A 24,842-nucleotide genomic window follows, 5' to 3' on the forward strand; every position below is an offset into this window, starting at 1 on the left:
CTTAGAAATCACTCGAATACCTCAGATGTAATTTCTTGGTGACTGTACCCAGACGCATCAATGGAGGCCCGAACCATTCTTCTCCCATTTAATGTTTTCCATAGAAGTGGCACCATATAAAACTTTACACAAACAACAAGATCTGTTTTGGTCTGATCCCTCCAGTCAGTATTTGGAACGTTCTTTGGTTACAATGACAGAAGCATCTTCTCCAGCTTACGATGTGTCGTTGAGTCTGAGCACACCTTTGAGGACTTGGACAAAGGACGGGGAGGGGACTGTAGTGAAAACCTTTGTAGGGGATGGAGACTCTTGTGGAGGAGTTGGTCGCGGCCATCGCTCATAAAACTTGACAAAGAAGAGCGGGTCTTTGAAGGGCCCCCCGTAGATGATAGCCTGCATCAGATAGACGAGGGCCACGACCATGAAGCTGATGAGGAAGAAGGGGAGGAAGGGCCTAAAGTGGTGCCAGGCAACACCGACTCCATAGCTAAGGCTGCTGAGCCCACTCTGGTGGCCCGTGTGGGTTGTGTGACGGGAGGAGTCTGGGGCCGGAGTGTTATCCGAAGACTCCTCAGGTGAATTTGTAAAGGACGGAGAGGGGCCCTCGGATGAATCCATGGGTTGTACTGCGATACAAGTCCTTTCTTTGCACCCAAACGGATACTGTAGATGCTCACATTACCCCCCAGAAAAAAAGAAAAAAAAAAAAGTAACAGTCAGCGAGATTATGAAGAAGTAAGGATGAAGTCAAACTTAATCTCCCCTGTGCTGTGGTTCCTCTGACGTGGACTCCTGCTGTGATTAATCCAAAGATAAAATCCCTCACAAAACCAGTCCCGCAGGCCTCCCAGTCGAATCCTCCTCTCGGATAAACTGCGCACTATGAACTTCGGACGGACGGAGAGGAATCAAAGAGCAGCAGGGAAGCCATAAATAGATTTGACACCCAATGACAGGACACGTGTAAGGAAGGGTGCTGCTACTTTTGGTGATCTCGGTTTTAACGGCTGCGTGTGTGCCAGGAGAACAGGTTAAAATATTATACACACACACACACGCGCGCGCGCGCGCATTCAGACACACATGCATTTACACCGACGTACACAAGGTGGCTAACAGAGACGTTCACACACCTGCAGGTCAGAAATGTGCTTTCACCAGTGAGAGGATGTTAATGTTTCTCACTTGTTTATTACAGTTCTAATAATACAGCTTTGACTAAAGAGTTCTTACATTAAGACAGGTGCAGCTGGTGCAGCTGGTGCAGCTGGAGGATTTTACAGCTAGTAAAAACTTTATACCATCTCAAAGCTCTGTTTAAATGCTTATTTGGTGTATTTTAAACCCAGCGGTTAAAAATATAATTTGTCTTAAGAACATGTCAACAGGATGGCAACATTTAAAGTGTCTTGTAAAAGTGCTTTTTCACATTTTGTCATCTTAGAGCCACAAACATGAATGTACATCATTGGGGCCTTTATGATGGACATAGAGCATTGGTGTGAGGTGAATTTCAGGTTTGTTTTACGGATAAAATGTGAAAAGTTTGGTCATTCATTTGTGTTAAGTATCCGGGAATGAGCTTTTCTTGCTCTCACAGCTGAAGGTATTTGCAGGTGTAGAAACCAACATTTTTCTCCATCCTGGCTAAGACATTTTAAGCTCAGTTAATTAGCTAAAGTGTCTGTCATCCTAACCCAATAATACGCTTTGCTCAAAAGCAATCCATAGTAGCTCTGGCTGCATGTTTAAGTCCATTATCCTGCTGAAAGGGGAAACCTCCTGCAATCTCAATCTCTCACCTCCAGTGAAGTTTGGAGTTTGAAATTCAATCCAATCTCAGGTCTAGTGAAGCTTTTCTTTCATAATTACCCTGTATTTAAATTTTCTTCTTGTCATTAAATGTTTTTTTTAAATTTTTTTATGAAAGCCAAAAAACTTGACAGTTCAGGTGAAATCTCAAGGTTTGAAATATTTATGACCTAACCTTGTTCGTCTCACAACTTCAACCCTGACCAGCCGGCTGAGCTCTCTGGTCTCCAACACTCACAGACCTGTAATTTTGCTATTTATTTCAACAAACATATTGAAAGATATATATTCCTCTTCCTTCAACTTCACATTTATAGATTTGTGCTGATTTATCGCATAAAATCCCAATAAGGGGCATCTTTTGTGGTTTGTAGCAAGACAAAGGGTTAAAAAAGTAAGTATGGCTGCAAACACTATATAATTTACCACTTTAATAGTGAAATGTTCAGAGGAGGTAAGTGCAGCTGAAAAGGGACAACGTGTTCCTACAAGGGTGAAGCAGCGTAAAAACTAGGTCAAATTCAAACTTCTGTTTTCAGACATGGGGAAACTTCGAACACTCAATCTCTGTTACGTTGCTAAAAGACACAGTGAGCAATCCGATCTTTGGCTCTGTGGAATCATAGCCTGTAAAATTAAATTAAATCTGGCTCTCTAGCTGACACATAACAAATCCTATAGCCTGACTAATACTAAAACCATTTACAGTCGGCTATGCACTTCCCAAGCCCCCTCGTGATCCAGCAGCTGCCTTTCGAATGTGCCACATACTGAAAACGACAAGACATGTACTGGAGCGCAACCCTAAAGCACAAAATCATGTCAATATGAAACAGGAGACAACAGAAAAGTTGAGAATGTCAGCGCTTCAGCCTTTGGCTGCTTTGTTGTGAACATGTTCAAAGTGTTTGATGCAGGAGCTGTGGGAGTAGAAACGAGGCTCGTTCAAAGGCAAGTCTTTTTTGTCTGGATTAGAAAGCTTTGACAATTAGTTAATCCGTAAAGTAAACTTCAAAAGGCTCCACAGAGCAAACTGATGTTAGGGAGAGAAGATCAGAGAGGGTCAAGTTTTAGTGTTTGCAGCTTGCACCAACGAGTGCCAGGGGATGAAATTACCGAGACACACCGGCTCTTTAATTAGAAATGTTTGGTGACAGAAGTTCCCACTGATCTCTTGTGGGGAATTTATACTCGATTAAATATCTACACGGCAAAAAATCTAAAGAGACTCAATCTGAGGGATCAATCGTCAGTCAGAGAAATGAATGTTACAAAAGTAGCAACTTGTTTTTGATAGAAAACAAAAGCAGACAATTCTCAACACAAAAAGGTTTTACTTTTTAATTAATTATACATTTAAGAAGGAGTACTGTTCTATAAATTTTCCATACTTAAGAGTATGCTTCTGATGAGGGAATAAAATGACTTTACATCAATGTCACTTGAAATTGAAAGAATATATTGAAACTAGACTAATAGAATCAAGATCATAATCAAAATTGATTAATATAAAATATCACCATTTGTTTTAAAAGGACTTACTTAAAAAAAAAAAGCTTTGACATGTTGCCGTTTCTTAGACAACTCAGAGAAAGCACGACACAGATGGCAAAAACTTGTCTAAGAAAAAATCTTTATTTATAAAAAAAAACAAACAGTATTACCAGTTACATACTTCACTGAAAAAGCAACTGCTCAGAGCCAAGGCAGGTGTATGGTACGTCATAATTTTACATGGATAGGCAACAGTACAAATATACTATGTGTGAAGAGATTAAGAAAAAAAATTGGTCTCTTTTGCTTTTTAAAACATAGTAAAAGTTGAATTAAAAAGAAAAAAAAATTGCATAATGCTCTCACCCACACACAAACCCCCAAAAATAAAACACACACTGGACACAAAGTACAAAACAAATGGGTCAGACCAAAATTTAAATTATAGAGCATCTCTCCCAAAGCTGCAGGAAACTCGAGTCTCCTCTGAGTAACAAAAGCCTCCGAAATTTATATTTCAGACGACGCAAAACGGGTTTAGAGGTGCAGGTATAAATGGCTACATGGCAGACTCTTATTTGAAAAGTCAGAGAATGTTCACCTGATTTTATTCTTTTAAGTATTGAGACAGGAAAAGTTTGGTTAGTTAAACATGTAGTAGTGTTGGTCACAGCTTCACATCTCAGTACCAGGTTTGACACGTTGTACTGGACGAGTCTGCTAAATCCAGGCAGAAATAAAACGAAACAAGCGGCTCGAAACTTATTTTCTACTTGGGGGTAGGGCAGGAGTAACAAACAAATTAAATAAAATAAAAACGGAAAAAGAGGCAGCAGGAACATAAGACAGTTAAAAAAAAATCAAAACTGAGGACAATCAGACAAAAACAATTAACAAATGTGTCTGGTCCATGCAAGCAAAGACATTACTCAATAATAATAATAAAAAAACAACAAACAAGGGTCCATAATCATTTTGACACAGGAAACGCACACACACGGCCACAGGTTTAGCATTTTGACAACTATACAGGTCTGTGCTCATCCCAACAGAGAGAAAATAACTCTAGACAGGAAAATAACTCCTATATAAACATTCTCCATCTACAGGGCGGCCTGTGGATGCATCCAGTCTCCCAGCATTCCCAGGAAAGGGACAATTTAAATTAATGCGCCAAAACCAATGCAGTCATCCTGTTTCTCTATGTACACTATATTCCCCCACACAGACGGCTAAAGACAAATCCATCGTTTGGATGCAGGGGCTGGCAGCAACATATTGAGCATGAATATCTGTTTACTTAGTAGCGAGAGAAAGAAACGGGGTAAAAAAGCAGGATGATGGCTGCAGAATAAAATGATTGTCAACAAAGGTGATTGCCTTTACAGAAGACAACTATAATTTATAAACTGAATATATTTCTGCTGCTACAATTGAATGAAACAGGTGTGTGTGTGTGTGCCGTCTGTAACTGTTTTTCTGAAACGCAACCACTTTCTTTGGATGCTGATCCTCATCTTCAGATCCCAGCTGTGTGGCGACAGAGAGGAGGGTTAAGACAGAGGAAGAGGAGGAGACGGCGTCCATGTCTGCCTCCTTGCTCTCCTCAGTAGCAGTGGTAGGGCAGGGACGGCCCAGTCTGGGTGATGCACACTATGAGTTTTTCTGTAGAAACAAAAAAAACAGCAAAACATGCTAATTAAAAACCACTGAGAAAAAAAAAAAAGTATTTATGAACAACAACACTGATACAACATGGCAGCTGCGCACTGGTGCTGTCACAATTTTTAAAAAATAAAACGTGTTTAATTAAAGCTGGTGAGCGAAAGAAAACTTATTTTGATGAGATCGATTTCAGCAAACGTTAAACTAAATACTTGAGCAGATTAAATGCGATTTAATCTGCTCAGACTTCAGTGATTTAACACTTAGTTTAAATCAGTTAAACATCTTTGTACAATAAAGGCAGGACCAAGTGGATTAGATTGGTTTTCAAGTGTTTTCTGTGACCATTAATCAAATGTAACAATGTTTATTTAAAAAGTTAGGGAGACTGAATAGAATAATAACATTTTTGAGTATCAATCTTTTACCTTATTGAAATGTTTCAGCATTTAATTTATTTGTTTAGTGTCTGAACTTTGATCAGTTTCAACAAAAAACAGCAACAATTATTTTTATTTTTGAAAAGAAAATTTTCTTCATTTTATTCTCTAGAAAATCAAATGGTTTTTTTTTCATCTTTAAGATAATGAAAGACACAGTAACACAGGAAGCTTCTGTTTAAACTTTATGCTTTCCTCACACTTTTTATAGCGATCTAGATTTAACAAAAAAAGTGATTGTATAAATGTATCAAATTAAATTAAAAGGAGAAATTCTGACATTTTAAAGACTTTAGTGCTTGAATTAAGACCAACTTAAACATTAAGCTTTTTTAAATCAACACTTCTGTGACTGTGTATACATGAAGTGGTAAATCCTGTGACTGGACTTATCATCAAGCTGTGCTTGCAAGAATAAAAGGCTAAATAGATTCAGACTACATAAACTTTTCTCTATGATTTTTAAAATGACCCGTGATGATAAAATTATAATTTTTTTTTCTGAATTTGTAACCACGTCTTTTATAAAAATGCCTGGAAAATAAACTCAAAATCGTCCCTGATGGTTTAGTGTCACAGATCATGAATCTAAAAAAAAAAAAAAAAAAAAGGTTTTGATCCAAATACTTGCAAGTGGTGTTTGCCCTAAATATGTGTTTTCCAAAGTGGTGCCAAAAAATAAAATCGGACAAGTTAAATCTTCTTACAGGCTGGGACATAGAGTGCAGTTTCAAGGATAACCACAAGGGTGCGCTCATAGACACCACTGTATATGAACCCGCCAACAGAGAAATAGAGAATCCATTAGAGAAGCATGTATGAACATCAAGTTAAAGGAATCCTCTGGCCATATAAAAAGAAAATATTCCAAAAATATGTAGCGTTTTCAATTAGTAATATTTCGATTTGGGTCATGTAATGATAAATATTTTACTCCTATTGTATATTTTGAATGATTAAATCTGAGAAAGCAAAAATAATTTCACGACCGTAAAAATTTTTTAAAAATGATGATATTGTGACAACACCACTGCACACTCGTTCCAGCGTTTAAACTTGTATTATCCAGAGATAGAAACAACGCACAAGGACCGGATCAGGAGCAAACTACAGCAATATCACAGGACATCAGGGGGCGTCACAGATCTAAACATGACCACAATAAACCTCCACCTCTGTTCCAGCACACCACCGTGGATTTACACCAGTTTATTCGAGGGTCTGAAGTAATAAGACAAAAGAAGCTCAGAGTAAACATGCAGGATTAGAGGTCAGTTGGACATACCATGCTGTTACATGCAGAGGGGAGTAGAGGGGAGGGGGCGGGGCTAACCATCGTAGGAGTCCAACAGAGGCAGGGAGCCCTTTCTGCTCCCATACACCCCTCGCTGAGTGACAGAGGAAGAGAGAGAAAGAAGGTGGACAGGAAGTGACTGTGAGAGAAGTGTCAGTAAGTTGCATTAAAAAGGTCACAGCGAGGAAATATTGAGCGCGGTGCATCAGGTTAGGGATTAGTACAGTTCAGGCAGGAAACGGGGGTTTTAAAGTACCGGTAAAGTGTCTGTGGTTTCGTCTAGAGTGTGTCTCCTCTCCTTCTGGTCCAGTGTAGAGTAGGAATCTGAGGAACGATCAAAAAAAAAAAAAAAAAAGTCAGATCAGTACGTTCATAGAGTGACTTTAATACCAATTTACAAAAACAGAGAAGAAGAGATTAATATACTAACCAGGGCCAAGATCATTCAAGGGAATTAGATCCCTCTTATCTCCTAAAAATAAGCAGACATGAAAAACAACAATAAAAATATGCAACATACATTTGATTTCACAAACTTTAATTTCAAGAAACGTGCATATTCAGGCTCAGAGGCAGAAATGATGTCCGTACCTCTGTCCAGTAGCGGCGTGGTGCTGTCCTCGTAGGTGCCGTTCTGCCTGGTGCTGGGTCCGTTGGTGGTCGCGGTGTTTGGGTTCAGGTTCACCAGGAAGTCAGTCTTCTTCCAGCCGTCCTTCTCCAGCGGCCGGCGCAGCTCTTTGTGAGCCCAGACGAGCTGCAGCACCTGAGCCGCTCCTCGCACCTCACGGTCAGTGCGGCTGCTGGAAGAAACCCGAACAAGTGCCCGAATTAAAGAAGTGTTCAGCTTAGACTGTCAAGACAGTTTATTAGACAAACTAAAGGGAGATGTTGAGCTTTAAAGAACAAGTAATTACTCGATTCTGGTCTGAAAGTGGGACAGTTACCCAATTCAAACTTGTGAGCCATGCAACATTTTTGACTTGTAACTTTAATAGCAAAAGTTGAAAAGGCCTGTTTAATATTAAGCTACTGATCAGATTAAACATTTTTGCTGCATTCAACACAATTTGAGATTTCAAACAGACTAAATTTATCGATTCTTGACCTATGGAAAGCAGGTCAAAAAAAGTCACTTTATTTGAATTTTTTTGTTCTACAGAAAAAAAAAACTCTTAAAATCCTTCAATTTGTATCATTTCCAAGTTCTTAATCGCAAAGTGAGTTTATCAGCTGGTGTCCTAGAGTGCCCTGTGCTTAGTTTGTTTGCTTTCAGTATGTATACTCATGATTTACACCCCATAATATTTTAAAATATTAAGACATTTCTAAGTTGCAGGCTGATGTGAAGGTTGTGTGACAAAGCTGCATCCTGGCTCAATTCTAGTTACCAGCTTCCTCTCCAAAAGCCACACAAAAGATTTCAATTTTGACACTTTTATCTCAGGAGAAAGCCTAGCTGTTATCGTTAACATGTTAATTTCTTCTGAGCTAAAAATTCGATTTCAGAATACATACTCTCATAATATCCCCACACGGTTTTTAAATCTGTAATCCTGAAACACTTACCCATCTTTACTGATGAGCACCAGCCTCTCGATGCCGGATGCGAGTCTCAGTTTCTTTGCTGCCTCCACGTTGTTGCCGAGCACCTCAGTGAGCGTGCTCAGCACCGACACCATGGTTTCCTCTGACAGATTGCGCCTGGACTGGTTCTGCCCTCCAGGCAGGACAGCCACCAGGTGAGGCAGAGCATGCTCGCCTACATGAGAAAAGACCCGAGTCAGTACTCCTTCATTTTCACGGCGCAGGTGAACATCAGGTCGTGTTTTTCAGTAAAAGATCATCTTACCCAAGAGCTCACTGTTGCGGTTGTCGATGGCGAGGTTCCTCAAGGCTCCAGACATTGCCCGAACAACACGATCGTTATTATGGGAGAGCAGTTCTGTCACGATGGGGAGGCCCTTTTCCAGTCGCATCATGGCTCTGATGTACCGACCAAACTGGACACATACACATCATCATCATCATCAGCTAAATCAAAGCTTTCCAAAAGCTTTACAGCAGGATTAACATAATTCAAGCATTTTAAAAAGGTAACTTAGTTGTTGAAGCATCTCATACTTACGGTCCATCGTCCGGCACACAAGTTCTGGATGGCGCCGGCCGCCGCCTCCAGCACCGAGGGGTTCTTGCTCTCTTTGAGCAGGGAAGTGTAAACACGGACCACCTCTGGCTGGTACAGCAGCTCATAACCTGATTGTCAACAAAACAATGAACAGCGCTTGATGAACCTTTAGCTGACTTCATGTTTTGAAGACACATCATCTCAGACAGCATTCGAGGTCAAACAGATTCCTGAGAGGCCTTTGACCTAAAAGCAATGCTGCGTTCCAGCTACCTGGGAAGCTAAAGACCTTGGGAAACAGCGTTGCAGTAAAGTCACATGTATCAGACACAAGGTCCAGGGACTGAAACCGACCCGCCATATAACTGCGGGCACACGGTTGCTACATAAATAGAGCAGTTGTGTGCTTAACTTATCAATGAAATAAATGCAATTTTTATCTATTGATTTATTTTATGACTCACTCTGGGCATCTGAGATTTACGTCACTTGCTATACTACTGATAGCTGTACTTTTATAGCTCAGCCTTATTTTTTATAGAAAGGCACTTTTAACTGCTGAGGCACAAAAGGAAATTAAATTTATGCTAAATCTTTTACAAAATTAAGAGTGTTCATCACACTTTACTGTCAAAATGACAGCAGCCTACGGTCACGAGTATGACTTATTTTAGAAGATTTAGTGATGATTAAATTCATTTGATCACAATTTATTGATCTAGATTTGTTTCCCCAACCTTTGAACATGAAATTTGAGAACCTCTGGTTTAAACGTTAAAAGGTTTTTAAATGTCACTCAATAAAACAAACTCAACATTTTCAGACTAAAATGAAGATAAATACAAACATGTCCGCATATTCAAACTCTTGAGCTTGATAAGCAAACAGATGTTTAGAATAAAAAAAAAAATTACTGGTCATACCTTTGGCAGGTGTTGTCCTCTTTGGAAAATCATAAGACTCTGCACTTCCATCATCCCCATCCTTCTTTGCTGCAAATTAAAACAAAAATAAAATTTAATCAAATTAAAAATCGGAGAAATGATCAAATAAATATCCCATGCAGGCAAAATTAGCTTTATGTGTCCTACTTCTAGAAATGACAACGAGTGATGAAAGCACCGTCGGCATGCAGCGTCGTTTCAGTGACGAATGTTCATGCCCGTCTGACACGAGTTAACAGCCTTTGTTTCTCACTGATGTTTGTTTAGCATTAGTAAAATGGATGATGGCAGCAGCTCTTAAGCATTCAAGACAACACCAAGAGGAAAATCTTACCTTTGGAAAACCACTCATCTAAACACGGCAGAGAGATAGGAAGACATGAAGGAGGGTGGGAAGACAGAGGGAGCAGGGAGAGGAGAAGGGAAACAGTGGCAGAGTGTGAAAAACAGCAACAGGTGCTTCCGCCACCAGCAAGCTCAAACCAACCAGCGACTGCCTGGCTTTCAAACAGCAGAAGTCTCAAACACAGAGGAAATTTTGGACTGAAAGCTTGTCCCGACACTGACCTTTGCCCTTTCGTGAACCAAAGCAGCCTCCCTTATGGGCTGAGGCGGGGCCATGGTTGACAGGAGTCAGGTCTTTGTAATTTTCGCAGCCAGGGATTTCATGGTGAACCTGATAGGACAGGTTCCTCAGAAGGCAGACGCAATTCTCCACCAGCTGCAGAAACATGGGGAGACAAAAGTTCATCATGATGAAAAAAACAGAACCTAGGGATTAAAGATGCATAGATGAAAAATGTGCAGATTCCAGTAACATAATAATAATAACCTTATTATCCACATCTTTGTGGTTGAGTTGTGACTGGACAATGTACATGAGAGAATCCACCAGCCCTGCGCATTCCCTCAGCTTTCGTCTGGCTTCGCTCCGTTCTGAGCTGACATTCCTGATGAACGAGGTGGAAAAGTTAAGGACATAATTTCACGTTTCCCTCTCAATTCTCTCCACTTTCCATCCAATACCTAAGGCAGCCAGCAGTGTTGGTCAAGGCTGTGTCCCACTCCAAATGTCGTGGTTTGGAGCTCTCCTCGCCTCCACCTTTCTCCCAGCCTGAGTGAGGAACAATCACCTCGTCGACGAGAGCGTGCAGAGCGTGGTCCACTATCTCCATCTTCACCGAATCATGGGAGGAGAGGTTCCACAAGGTGCCTGTTGCAAAATTAGAGCATATTTTAAGTTTGCTATGTGGGTCTAACTGTGAGAAAACTAAGCAGATTGTGTGGAACAGCAAAGCCTCTTGCATCTCTGAAGTATGGATTGCTTTGGTATGACTGGTTTGTAGAGTGTGTGTGGATAAAAAGCATGAAATTCAGCGCTTTATTGATTCATGAGACAGTACGTTACATTTGCTTTGACTTTACCATATAATTTTTTCACATATTTAATAATCAATTAAGCTTTCAGGAGTGAAATTTAAAAAATTGATCATTTATTTCATCCACTCGCCAGATATTTCGAGTTTGTAATTGATTCAACCTTGAAAAATATAATGTATTTTCTTATTATAATAAATTATATGGTATTTTGTCTGGTATGGAAACTCTTTCTTCATACCAGATCTTATTTCCAATTGATTTTAATCTTTTATTTTTCCCCACACTTTCAGTAAAAAAAATATTTACAAAAAGTATGACATAGTTTTAGCAGAATGAAGACACCTTTCTAAATAAGAAAAATCATTTTAAAATTATTAGAAATAATATGACTATTATGGATTACATCACTTTTGTCATATAACTATTCTCGTATTACAGTGACCGTACTCTTGTAATGTAAAAAAAAAAAAAAAAAACATGTTAACCCTTGATTAACATGTTTTGACTTGATTTCAATGTCCAAATAATCTGAACTATAAAACATGCTTGTCAAATCAGATGGCGGCTGTGGGCATCCTGACATCTCTCTGAACTATGGAAAACAAAGGACTAATTTGATGGTCTCTAAAAACCAAAACTTTGATCAGTCGAGTCAAGTTATCGCTCAGCTCTAAAAGAAAAAGAAGCAAAACAAAAGGTTACTTTTAAACCAAGAACCCAGTTAGAGGTTAGACCTGTGATCGTGTCAGTGAGGTCCTGGTCGTGGGTTTTCCTCAGCAGCCTGACCAGGGCAGTAACACCATCGCAGTTTTTGATGGCGATCTTGTTGTCTGCGTCTCGCCCGTATGAAATGTTCTTCAGAGCACCGCAGGCTGAATGATGAACCTCCTTACTGGGATGATCCAACATCGACACCAAGGCTGGAATGCCCTTTAGGCGGCGCACTTCCGACTTCACCTAAAAGTGGTTAGAAACCTTATGTAAAAACCTGAATATTAAGCAACAAAACCTGAAATATTGGATCGTAATTAATTATTGTTCATGCAACTGAGCAATATTCCACCTTATCATTTTTGAAAGTGAGATGCTGAAGGTAGGCAGCGGCGTTGGCCTTGACAGGATCCAGACGGTAATTCAGCATGGCGATCACCTCTGGTAGATCTGGCTGCCTCCAAGTGGCAGGGCCCTTTCTCATTATGCTGTCCAGGGAAACCATGCTCTCCCTCTCCAACGTTGCGGGAACCCCCCATGCATAAGGGTCGACTCCTCCCATATCACTGTCCAAAGTATCTTCGCAACTTCTGCAGATTTCAGGAAGATGGAGCAATATTTTTCAAGAGCATCCTGGAGCTGGTGCTTCAAGAAATTATCCAATAAGAGCAAGACTTTGTGATACCTGAGTCTGCGTCTGTCCATTCCTGGACCCAGAACAGGGCCCGGCCCAAGGCGAGGCATTGTACCATAACCTCCAGGGTGCATGGGTGGAGGCCCCATGCCGTAGTCGTCATACCCCATGCTGCGCTGATCATCCTCCAGTCCGTAGTGGGCGTGGCCATACCTCATATCCAACGCTGACCCCAGAGCCCTCATGCGACTCACCTGGGGCTGCGCTGCGTACGGATCCAGCTGCTGGCGGCTGTGGGCCCTGTAGCCAGAGTCCAGAGTTCTGTAGCCATCGACAGGCCTGCGAGGCGAGGAGGAGAATCATGGAGACCAAAATCTGTGAAATGCTTCCCTCCAACAGAATAAATGCCATTACAAGAATAGTTCAAGATTTATGAACTGAGGTTTAGTTAAAGAGTTAGAAGCAAATTATTGCAAAAACATCAAATATTACCACTAGATTCTAGTGCAAGTATCTTAGTACACTTAAGGCAAAACTAACTTAAAAGTAATTTTCAGCAAGAAGTTGGAGCTTGTTTCAGTCAATTCTTTAATATTGGTAAAAAAGTTCTAGCTATAAAAGGAAATAATCTGCCAACATTTTAACTTGTCACATAGAAAAAATGTGTTGCTCCACTAGCAGATTGTTTCACTTATAATTAGCACTTTCTCATCAATATTAAATAATTGACTTATACAAGCTCCCACTTCATTCTGAAAAGTTACTTGGAAGTTAATTTTGTCTTCTTTCAATTGTAGCTAAATATTTTTAATATAAATCCAGATAAGATGGTTTCATCTTATCTGTGTGGCAAACAACTGAGGTGTTTGATGGAAGAGAAAAGCACATTTCAGAGATCTTAACTTTGTAAAAACATCACAGTGGTCCAGGTGAACACTAAAGCAGTTTCACATTTACTTTGGGCACTTATTTACACGGAAAATAGAGGTATAAAGTGGTTTGCCACATTTGAGCTTCCTCAAATGTACAGAAAACAGAACATGTAAAGTGTTCTCGGTTCTCAGGCCTGTTTACAAGTTTCTGGCTGATTATTAACATGCAACGTGTGAAGAAAACAAAGAGGAAATAATACGTTCAATAATTTAACCAGGCCACTGGTTAAATGCAAGTACAGTAATGGAGCTGACCAAAAAAAATGAACATAAAAATAAAAAAGCAGAGGCATGCAAGCATTTTATTAGTGTCTACCAGTGGTTTTGCATTCATATTGAAACTGAAATTTCTGCAGAGCATGCTCTGTTCCAAAAAAATAAATAAATAAAAATAAAAAGTTTTTGTAACAAATGTGATGGACGAAGCAGAACGTTGAAGTTCTGCGTTTGTACTTCCTCCGAGTTGCTTGTATTTCTGTACCTGTAGCGCTCATCCATGTGCGAGCCCCGGCTCAGGCTGGTGTATGCCTCCGACGGCGGACCTGGCCGGTAGTCTTCGTAGCCGCCAACCGGACCATAGTGATAATTTCGGGGTACTGTCGCGGTTGGGTAGTCCCCAACCCCCGTGGGCCTGTATGGCCTGTCCAGTGTGGCGCTGTAGACCCCCATAGCTGGTGACAACATCCCATCCATAGACGACTGAGAGGGCGGGACCGTGCGCGAGACTGGTTTCTTCATCTGACACAGAAAAGCCAAGACACATTAGTTTAGGAAAACTCTCTAAGAGATACAAAAACCATGAAAGCATGAAACATTGCTCTACCCCGTTATCTGTCCTCCGGGTGGTTCCTTCCTCAGAAAAGACAGAGTGTACCTCCTGGGATTCATCCTCAGGTGTGTAGCCATCATCAAGAGCTCCGTGTGCGGGGTCCACCATTCTGTACTATATGCAAGAGCAAATGTTGCAAAAACACAGAGATCAAGCTGGTGCTGAAACAATTAATCAAATTCATTATGATTCACTTATTAGTGAAATAATCATCAATCTAGTAATAAAACTGTACAAATAATCCACATTTTGTATTTAAGATTAAAAAAATAAAAAAATGGTAAATCTGTTCAACACTGAATTCAAGTGGCATAGTTTTCCAAGTGAAAAAATAAATTAGGCATCTTTTGCTATCCCATTATTAATAAAAACATCATAACATATTAATACAGTATTTCTTCAGCTGCAGACATATCCTACAATATTAAATTTTAAGTACAAAAAAATAAAATTATATATATATGAAAAAATAACTGACTGGCTTATTTGCATCTTTCAATGAATTTATAATATTGTGTAAAAAAAAAGGCGTTAGTGGTTGAATGAAAAATTTGTACACTGACATTTTGTTCAATTACTAAAACAATCAGTTGCCCTATATCAAGCATAAAATAAAATAAAAAATAAAAAAACACACCTGCGTGCCGTTTATGTACGAGTCAGTCAGCTTCAGACGTTCTATGTCTGCATCCCCTAAACGCCCGTTCTAGGATGGAGAAGAAGCACTGTGAACATCATATTAAGCACCACATCAGTTTGCTTCAACACATATTCATTAGTCGACAAAACTGTGTGCTTTTTTAAAAGTAATCAGAGTTCCTCTAGCTGCTGCTAAAGCCCAGTCAGAGCTGACCAACCTGTCCCTGCATGTTAATGGCTCAGTGAATCAGCGCCAGACACACAGAAAAAAAGGCAAACATTTTGGAATGCAGACAAACGCTCTTGCACTCCTCTTCCTCCTGCTCTGCTCTCTTACGCAACCACCTCTTGCCACAAACTCGAATCAAACTGTGACCAACATTCATTCTTAAGATAAACTCCCTGAAATATCAGTCATGCAAACACAGCATCGCTACATTGCTTTAGATATCTTGTCCAGCCATCAGTCATCCACCCAGTTACTATCAGTTTCTCTATGACAGTTATGGTGACTCAGACAACCTTCTGACTCAGGCCACATTCATACTGCATCACACCAGATTAGGGGTCATGTCTAACTAGGAGGAAGGCCTGTTATTTTAAATTAACGGGCAGGGAAGGCAGTGTTTTTATATCCAGTGGGGCACACTTCCTTTACAGGTCGTCGTTTCTAGTCTACCGACCCTGATGAACTTTGTCCTGGTGGAAAACTTCAGTTCACCTCCATCAACATCGATGTAAAAATGTCACATTTGTATACATACTACATTTTTTCTATTGTTTTGAGATCAGTCACGTGACTACAAAACAAACACCAGTTGGATTTTATTACCCGCCCAACAAATTAAAAACACAGCTGAAAGCTGAGATAAACACAGACACATTAAAATTAATACTACCTTAAAAATCTGGACTGGATTAAACATTTAAACTTTAAAAGTTTTTACTTTAGAAAAATAAAATAAAAAGTAGGAATGTGTCAAGATACAGTCAACTTCTAATATGTCCAATTAATGACCCAATCATTGATTTGGGTGTGATGGAGAAAGAGACTCTCGAGTTAAAAGTCTGATCTGGAGTTTAAAAAAAAAAAAAAAACTTTCATGTTTGTAAATGAATGTTTATAACCAGCTCCAGTAATAGCCAATGAGGCTATGATGTGGCAAAGACTTTCACCCAAATAAATTAAGATTTTTTTTTTCTTTGATGTAAGAGTAAGAAAAAAATATTTCATCAAAATGTATTTTCTCCCTACTGGAAGAGCTTCTAAGGATTCAGGCAAGATTAGATCTGATGGTGAATAATCCAGAAAAATCCATTTAAACTCTGTAAATAAAAAATGATCTCAATCATAAAGCTTAGCAAAGTTTGTATTTCCTGTTTAAGTTTATCAAGACTTTACTAAAAAAAAAAAAAAAAAAAAAAAAAAAAAAAAAGTCAAGTTTTTGATGCAAAGGCAGCAGCAGATGTCTGTTTGATAAAAAAACAAAAAAAAGAAACAATCATTTATATTTCAATAAATTATACCAAACAAAACAATATCAAATTATAAAATACTAGTTGGAAAAGTCTGAACTTTAGAAAAAAGGATAATGTAAAAAAAAATAAAATAGCAATAATATTATAAAGTATTGCTTAGTGATAAGTCTGGACATTTCATCACTAGTTTCTTCCTTCAAATCAGCAAAAAAGCAAATTCTGATCATGTATTTAAAAATTCAGCTCTTATTTGCACATTTCTTTTGTTGAGGCAACGATTTGAATAGTTTGAGTCCATTTGAATAAACCAGAATAGCAAGCAAAAATACTGGATGGAGTTTATTCTACTTAAATGACTACGCTTCAAAATTGCATCAATTACACCAGTAAAAGCCAAATATTAAGAAGGCATTTAAATATAAGAAAACAATTAAAACTTACTTTGGGACTACATTAACAACTCAATCTCAGAAGAAAAAAATGATTAATGCAGAACTGGAATGACACAATATCGTGTCTGTAAACTACTTTGTACTTCTTTGTATGGAAAACCAAGTGACATGCACAGCCATCAGATCCATTTCATCATGCTGAAAGGAAGGAGGAGCATTTCTGAAATTCCAGAACAGGCAACAAAAGAAGCTCATCGACATTAAAGAGAACATCCGGTGAGTGACAGAGTGCTGAAAGAGTGACGGCCATCTCAAAAACGTCAGCGGCAGAGGAAGTATGAAGGCATGCAACAATGTCTGTGAACCAGGGCTTAAATAGAGGAAACTCACTGCAAAACACACAAAAAGGCACAGTTTGCAGAGTTTTGATGGAGAGGAGGTGGAGCCGAGGAGAGAGAGGGCAAGAATGACTGATGGAGGCTATTGAAGGACTAAAACTAAATTCACTGGATGGTGCAGATGAGGGGGAGAAGGATCCATGATGCAGAAGATGGGAAAATGGGGATGTTTTGAACTCTTCGGGGCGCGTTACCTGTGTGAGAGGGAAGGGGTGACCCAGGGCCATGGGGCTGGTGGCAGGGAGGCCAACTCTCCTCCGCTCCTCCTCCAGAGCCCGGGTCAGCTGTTCAAACTGCACCTCCTGCTCCCTGACTGACTCCAACAGAGCCGCTGCGTTCTCACACTGCTCCATACACACTGAACAGCCCCAAGGGGTGAGAGTGGGGGCGTTACAGACAGCCATACAGATGAAAACACAGCAGCACACAAGGAGGGGTTTTTAAAGTAAAACCTGATACTCCAGAACAACACGGAGCTACATCTGATTCTACATGATCCAGAGGTTTGGTACTGAAAAGAAGAGAGTTACTCTTTTCTGCCCAGTTTCAGCTGAAAAACCACCGAGAATGACTCAGAATTAGGCATCATCTTAGATATCTGTTGGCATCAAGGTTGCACAAGAGTTGGTCTTGCTTTTACCTCAACTATAAAAGAACATTAGTCACAACCATAAAGGCATGATATCTGAAACCTGCATCAAAAAAAAATCCCTGAGACTACAGTGGATTATTATGTTTTTCCTTTGAAAAAGCCGGGTCTGACTTCAAAGTTTCTCCCCACTTCTTTACACGACTTTCATCCAACCTGTGAAAGCAAAATAATGAAACTCCAGGGTTTTACGCTGCACCAGGAAACAGTTCAGATGTAATGCCAAATCTACAGCAAGTGGTTTCAAAACCATTTCAAATATCAGACTAAAATAGATCAAACTGCAAAAGAATTTTCACACAAGTGTAATAAGACTTTTTAAATAAATGCGATGAAGCAAAAAAAAAATCTTGAAATTGAAAAATGTTTAATTTGTTAAAAGGTCCAGTTTCAATAAGGATATTTTGGTAGGCACTGAAGACATGCAGCTCTCTTATTAATGCAGTTTGGTTTCAAACCAACCAACTAAAGCCACATGTGTGAAGAAGTTGATGGTAAATTGCTGCATGAGAACAAAACATGACAAACATGTCATCTAATGTCAGCTTATTAATCAAAATGTATAAAAGTACATGTTAATTTTTAGTCATTTTTCTTCAGTGCATCAGAATTAAAATCTAAACATCATTACTAAAATATATTTCAGCCGCAGTAGGAAGAACTCAAGCTTTTCTGTTTTAAATAAAACCAAATAGATAAGGTTTTGCATCAGTCTGTAAACGTCTCTATTCCAATAAAGTGGTATTTTAATGAAGGTTATCATACAGTCAAGTGCTCAAACTGGCGTCATAGTAGTGTGGGGCAGCGATAAGAGAAATGCTTCAATGTTCCAGTTAATGCACCGAAGATAAATAATGCAATATGTTGGTTTGTCAGTGTTTTAGTTTGCTTCTGCATCCAGATTGATAAACGAGCTTCATGCACAAATGGAGGAGCCACTTTAGGCTTCTGACTGCTTTAAGTTGCCACATTAGGAGTCGTGTCAAGACAAGACTTTGTTTTATGGGAAACTGCATGATGGAAACTGATTGTAGGCTACATTACTTTTTGTTATTTCAGCATTGTTAGATATTTTGAAAAAAAAAAACAAGTGTCACTGCCCTTTTAATTAAAACACTACTTAAATTTACTTTGACAAAGAAAAAAAAAAACAACAGCATAAAACTTCACCAGGAAGTTAAGCATCAAATCGAAAGGAGAAGTGTTCATTTCTCAGTTTGGCTTGAAAAAAGAAATACAAGAAGTTCACATTTCTCACTGCAGTTTAAGCAAACAAAGTGTATAAAAAGCTCAGCAAAAATCCCGGATACACACCTTCACCTGTGGGCGTGGCTTGGTAGAAGAGGTGAGAGGTCACGCTGCGCTCAGAGATGGAGCTCTAGTTGAACATGTGGAGAAGGCCTCTTCAACACCCAAGCAAAAACAAACAGGGGGATGAACTACAGAGAAGGACAGAGGTGGAGGGGAAAGAACAGAGATAGTGAAGGAGACATTTTTCATTAAATGTCCAAGTCTGAAAAACGGCAACATGGCGAGTAAAAGGCGAACGCGCGTGTCAACAGAGCTGTGTTTGCAGTGTGAGTGGAAGAGGCAGATGCACAGTAGCCCCAGCCTTCAGACACACCCTGTATTTACCCAACATTTGGCCTGCGTACAGCAGCTAGCTGTGGGAAGCTGACCGACCTGCAGCTTGCTCTCAGCCACAGAAAATTTAACCGTCAGCAGAAACGAGAAAATGTGTTTGAGAGATCGAAACGGCCACAAAGAACTCGGGTTTCTGTCTCAGGTGGAGTCGCATTTTAAATGTGAAAAACGCCAACCTGATGCAGCTGTTTTCTCAACTAAGCTGCCTTTTATCCCGGATGCCCTTATCTCCTAATCCACGCTTTGCTGCAGCAGCCATTGCCACACACCTGCCCGACCGGTTGGACGAGAGGGGCAGCGGCTCGATTTGTGTTTTCCTGTCTCTCGCTGCATCTGGTCAACAAGCACAGACGTATACCTCAGTGTCAAGGGTTTGGCCAACCAACTATGTCCCGCATTTACACTTCAAGCAGCAGGTGCTTCTGGGTCTGACAGGTTAAAGCACTAACAAGTGCAAATGGAGAGACAAGCGGCGGCATAATGAGAGCGAGAGATGGTGATGAGTGACTCACAGTTTCACCTCCATCAGATTGCACAAGTCCCATCAGAGTTTGTGATGCCCGTGTAGAGGGCTCGTGGTTTCATCAGGAAGACTCCATGTGCTCTTGGGGATTTCTTAAAAATACAATTAAGTGTCACTCTATTCCCAGCATGGGGTGTGGCAAGCAGGGTGATTCAAAAACGGGAAGGAGGGAGGACAGCCTACTGAGAACAGGAGTGGCTTAGGTGAAATTTCCCAAGGAAAGAAAATCTGCAACAACCACTGGGAGCTGGATTTACATGCGGGATAGGAGCGACTGACACAGACATGAGGTCACAAACCCAACAGTAGGAGTCATAGCCTTCTACCTGAACCAATAGCAGACTGCAGTGCTGCTTCACACATGACCATATTTGGTCAGAGTCAGGAAAGGGCACATTTTATCCACAACAGATAGGGCTTGCTGTTGTGCTACACAACCCAAAGTGGACTCTCAGGTAGGAAAACAAAAGGGAATGCAGGAGCAAACATAAAGATAAAAGAGCATCAGAAATAATAGAGATAAGGTTGGGCTTGTTGAATAAAGGATAATGGCTAATCTTGCATTCCTGCCATTGTTTTGGGCCAATTCAACTTCACAGCCCACTCTTGTCTGCACTGAAAAGCAGAGTAACACTTAGGAACAGTGGCTAATCATTATTCAGCTATCTCTGTTTACTTTTGTTGCGTTTTAAGGCGACTTATTCGGTCACTGTGACACGAGGGAAAGAAAAAGAAAAACATCTTATCAGCCACCCTTTCAACCATCCAGAAGCTCTCAACTTCATACGCAAAGAGAAAGCAACGAATGAATAATACACCATGATTGTTATTTCTTAAGAAGCTTGGAGGGGAGTGTGATTTTGTAAGAGCATGGAGTGTGTGAGTGACTGGAGTTTAACCACAGGCAGGAGGGAATTTGCAGCTGTCAGTCTGGGAGGCTGGTGGGAACAATGTGAAGTTTGTGCAACTGACAGAACAGACAGCAAGGTGAAACGAGCCGGGGGAGTAGAGATAACATCAGCGCACACATCTGAGCGGGCCTGTGTGTGTGTGAGTGAGTGTGTGTGTGTCCATGCGAGAAGAGGGTTAAATTTGGTTCCTCTATGGACACGAACGGCTTCTGTCCACTCCCCACGTCTCTCGCAGCTGTTGGTTTTGGCCTTGAAAGTTAGTAGCGCGTTTCGCCAAACAATGAAAACAATCAATGTTGTCCCACAGCCGCTCCCTCCCCTCTCCCCTCGCGCCAGCTTCCTGAGAAACAGGATGTTATGGATTCAACATCAGAGATGGATCTTCAGCTCCCTGAAAAACAGATTCCACGACAGAACCGCCACCTACAGGACCTTCGCCGATGGCCGCCTTTCTGGATCACGGTGCGCCATTTGCCCCATGACTAAATTACACAAACATAATTCACTTCCTATTTTTGTTAAAATAGTTCATCATTTTCACTTCTGTCTCTATGACCTTTATAAAGGGAGACAAAAACTATAATTTATATCCATAATGATACAGGATGAATCTAACAGTGTAATTTTTAATACAACCAGTCACATGTCCCCAAAAGTCCTGACAGTGCTTTCCAAACTTTGAAGGGAACAAGAGGGCACAGAGGAAGGGTCACGCTCGCTCGTCCAAAGCATGACAGCAGCAAAAGTTCAAAACGACAAGTACGTCGCCTCCGAGGTCAACAACATCTGATTGAACCCTGACACACCACGAGTCAAATATTCCCGTCTGATTCTGCAGCCATCAGTCAGCATGACTCACTTAACCCTGCCAGAAGACATCTGTGATCATGCGCATGCGTAACCATCAATGAAGGCCTTGTCGACTTAATTAAACTCGAGTTGTTGAAATGAGCGCTCACACCTGCCGAAACAAGAGAAGCACTCACAGAAATCCACATCTGGCCAAGCGACTTCAGCCGAACCGACACCGTCGTTTGATGTTGAAGTCAGTGTGATGCTAAAGCTGAGCAAGACTTGTAATGGGATTGAAGCTTTACCCCACTAATCCACTTACCTCCTCACACATACACATGTGAAGTTAACATGTACGCACATATGCAGACACCCTTCGGTACGGCTCTCTATGGATTAACCCAGAGTCCTTAAGAGAGCAGACACAATCACAGGCTATGTCCAGAGCATGTGTCAGCAATCAAACGGTGGCTTGGAGACAAGTTGCCAGGAGAGCCCGGCGTGTGGTGTTATTAGTGGCGGCACCAGCAGAACAACAACAAACCTGAGCCTGTTGCACCTAAAGTTCAAACACCTACTATATAAACAGCTACCTGGATGGACCTAAAGCTTAAATGGAAGTCTTTAAACCATAATCCAGTATACGTCTGCATGAAACCGGTGTTTACAAAGAAGAAAAAGGCTAGCTTACACGTTCACATTCACGCTGACGGTTATCCACACCCATGCTTTTTTTTTTTTCCCTTCTTCCAGTAACAAAACACGTTCACACAAGACCCACCCAACAGGTTCACCGATAATCTCAGGCTGTGTGACCGACCACCACCTACACGGAGGAATGGATTTCGCAAAGACATTTTTTAATGTACACACAATCATGCCTTAAATATTTACGGTCAGGTTTAGTCATCAACAAAAGGAGTCGAGGTGATGAAATAGCAAAATATGCTTTAAGGCTCTATTGAGACTTTTCCTTTAAAGCAATCAAATTCTCTTGAATTTGGGTCAGTATTCAGTAGTTCATCATTATAGAAAAATGCTCATTTGTTTTGTCATCTAGTTGATTATTAAGATAAGACAAAAAAGCTTTTAATGAAGACTGACTAAAGGTCATAAATTTGAATTTTTCCTAATCAGGTTCTTGCTTCAAATTAACGTCTGTGTTAGTCTGTGTGACTCTAGCAAAACATTTGAGCAGTTTTTAAGACCGCTGAATCAATTATAGGACAATCTGGCAACACATGAGAGGAAGACTACTAGAATGACTCAATTAGTTCATTTCTGCGGCGCCAGTCTACTTATTTACTAGTATTTACAAGTGCAACTTGATGATGTCAATTCTTTTACCTCTTACGACGTCATCAACTAACATTAAACAACTCAAATATGTTTTCCTTTTACTTTGTTATTCAGTCCTGCAGGAAAACCCGGTGGCACACTGTGTTTCCACTGTGGGTGTGAAATTGAAATAAACAATCAGTTTAATCTTTTTTTTTTTCTCTCTCTCTCTCAAACCTTAAAATAATCAGAAATGTGGAGCCAGAATGAGAAGCATCTCAAGTTAGGAGCAGCCAGCATTCCAGTGATTTAGAAATCACACAGATTATTTGGCAATATGGGTCAGCAGCAATGAAGAGGACGTCATCAAACAGCAGAAATACATCATAAAAAAAGACCAATTGTTTAGGAGTTGTGCGTTTTACTCACGTTGGGAGCTTTGTAAACGCCACCGCCCCGCTAAATGAGACAGAAATCAGCTCTGTTGAGTTGAATGCTCGCTCAGCAGCAAAATGACCTGGATTGGCTGTCCTGCAACGTTAGCATCACAATAACCCACATAGCCCTCCGACAGGGGAGCTAACGTTAGCATACCAAACACATCGTCCGCTAAATTATTTAGACATAGCGGCCAAGCGGCGTTTACAGAAAACCTATCCTGGCATTCGCAGTCGTACTCGCTGGTATTATATGGTCTTTGGCGTCGCACAGTTCGCTGGGAGATTAATCTGTTTGAACTTTCAGATTAGCATCGTTAGCCAACGTTAGCCACCGAGAAGTCGTGCTCATCTGTCGAAAAAAGCGACCACTCCTTGGCAACGCTGCAGTGCCCTCAAAATGTGCGAGTAACGGGAGGGAGGCACGAAAAGCGCAAATTACGACCAAACATCTGGGAATAATTAAGGATTTACTCACCTGCTGAGGGAAAACCAGCCCCGACCCCTTCCAGACTACTCCGTTTTTTAGTGTTTTCTGCCCTCTCTCTCTCCCCCTCCTTCCCTGTCCTGTGGGTCAGCCTTGTGGAAAACCAAGCGACATCAGTTTTCTACCAAACGGAGGGGCGGGATTTCAAGGGCTTTACGGTAAACACGTCGCACCCGGAATGTGTCGTACAGGTGTGCGTCGTCCCCGCGAACAGTTTACCAAATCTACGACTAAACCCTCTCGATCAAAACACACATCTCCTTGTGTGACCAGGTTGGTTATTGCAATTGTAAAATAGGGGATTTAAATTCCGTTTGCAGTGCCGCCTCCTGTCTCCTCCCATGTATTTCCGCCTCTGAACACACACTGATGTCATTTCATTGATTGCCCAAGAACAATGGTCACGAAGGGGAAGCTTGGGTGCACTCCGTGGGGGAGCAGGAGCAGCATTCCACGTTGACACGAGAAAATGGTTGGCACATAAAAACAACGCTACAACTAACTACTCGCTTCAGTGGAAAAACTCCCTGACGTCTTTGGTATTCCTTGATGTCTATATTAGGCATTTCCTGACGTGCTTTGATGAAATCTGCTTGTTTTACTTCCATTAAGTAATTAAAGAAAATTCAAAGTTCATAAATTTTGTTTCTGTTTTATGAATAGAAATCTGAAAAGTCTGGCAATATATTTGTATTAAGTCCCATTTACTCTGATTTCCCTCAATAAAAAGTGAAACAACAGGCCTTTACAAGAAACCTAATTCTCCTGGTGTGAAATTTGCCTTCCAGTAGGGTGACTCTAAGCATACAAGCTTCAATAGCATGACTGAAATCGAAGAATATTCAAGATGAAAAGCCCGGGCCAATAAATCCAATAAAATCTTTGAGGCAAGACTTGGGGAAAAAAAGTATCTGCTGAAGCTTTCCATTCAGTTAAAATTATGTTTGTGT

General features: G+C 40.5%; 1 protein-coding gene across 6 annotated transcripts; it reads right to left on the reverse strand.

Annotated features, from left to right (window-relative positions):
- Window positions 1-3,431: 3,431 nt before the first annotated feature.
- On the reverse strand, window positions 3,432-24,168 carry LOC129362532 (catenin delta-1-like). 6 transcript variants are annotated; one of them, XM_055034086.1, is made up of 22 exons: window positions 23,884-24,168; window positions 19,135-19,259; window positions 17,366-17,529; window positions 14,901-14,969; window positions 14,258-14,377; window positions 13,916-14,172; window positions 12,554-12,841; window positions 12,221-12,458; window positions 11,892-12,114; window positions 10,804-10,990; window positions 10,610-10,727; window positions 10,345-10,498; window positions 10,112-10,129; window positions 9,757-9,825; window positions 8,834-8,961; window positions 8,558-8,708; window positions 8,275-8,467; window positions 7,300-7,508; window positions 7,139-7,180; window positions 6,965-7,032; window positions 6,700-6,802; window positions 3,432-4,974 (listed from the first exon to the last, which is right to left on the reverse strand). In XM_055034086.1, the coding sequence occupies exons 3-21, from the start codon at window positions 17,522-17,524 to the stop codon at window positions 6,743-6,745; spliced, it is 2,751 nt and encodes a 916-aa protein (XP_054890061.1). In that variant the 5' UTR covers window positions 17,525-17,529; window positions 19,135-19,259; window positions 23,884-24,168; the 3' UTR covers window positions 3,432-4,974; window positions 6,700-6,742. The 6 variants fall into 6 exon arrangements, with proteins under 6 accessions (XP_054890061.1, XP_054890063.1, XP_054890066.1 ...); XM_055034088.1 differs by lacking the exon at window positions 23,884-24,168 and adding an exon at window positions 23,398-23,846; XM_055034091.1 differs by lacking the exon at window positions 17,366-17,529 and having other exon boundaries at window positions 23,884-24,167.
- Between the last annotated feature and the right edge of the window lie 674 nt (window positions 24,169-24,842).

This window comes from Poeciliopsis prolifica, unplaced genomic scaffold, assembly GCF_027474105.1.
Source record: "Poeciliopsis prolifica strain line A6 unplaced genomic scaffold, Auburn_PproV2 SCAFFOLD009, whole genome shotgun sequence".
NCBI lineage: Eukaryota > Metazoa > Chordata > Actinopteri > Cyprinodontiformes > Poeciliidae > Poeciliopsis > Poeciliopsis prolifica.

Excerpts from the sequence above, each read along its gene's own strand:
- LOC129362532 (XM_055034085.1), bottom strand. The coding sequence starts at position 17,575 with ATGGCTGTCTGTAACGCCCCCACTCTCACCCCTTGGGGCTGTTCAGTG. Across the intron at positions 10,499-10,609 it reads ACAAAGATGTGGATAATAAG|CTGGTGGAGAATTGCGTCTG; the intron begins GTTATTATTATT and ends ATGTTTCTGCAG. Across the intron at positions 7,033-7,138 it reads CTTGAATGATCTTGGCCCTG|ATTCCTACTCTACACTGGAC; the intron begins GTTAGTATATTA and ends ATCGTTCCTCAG.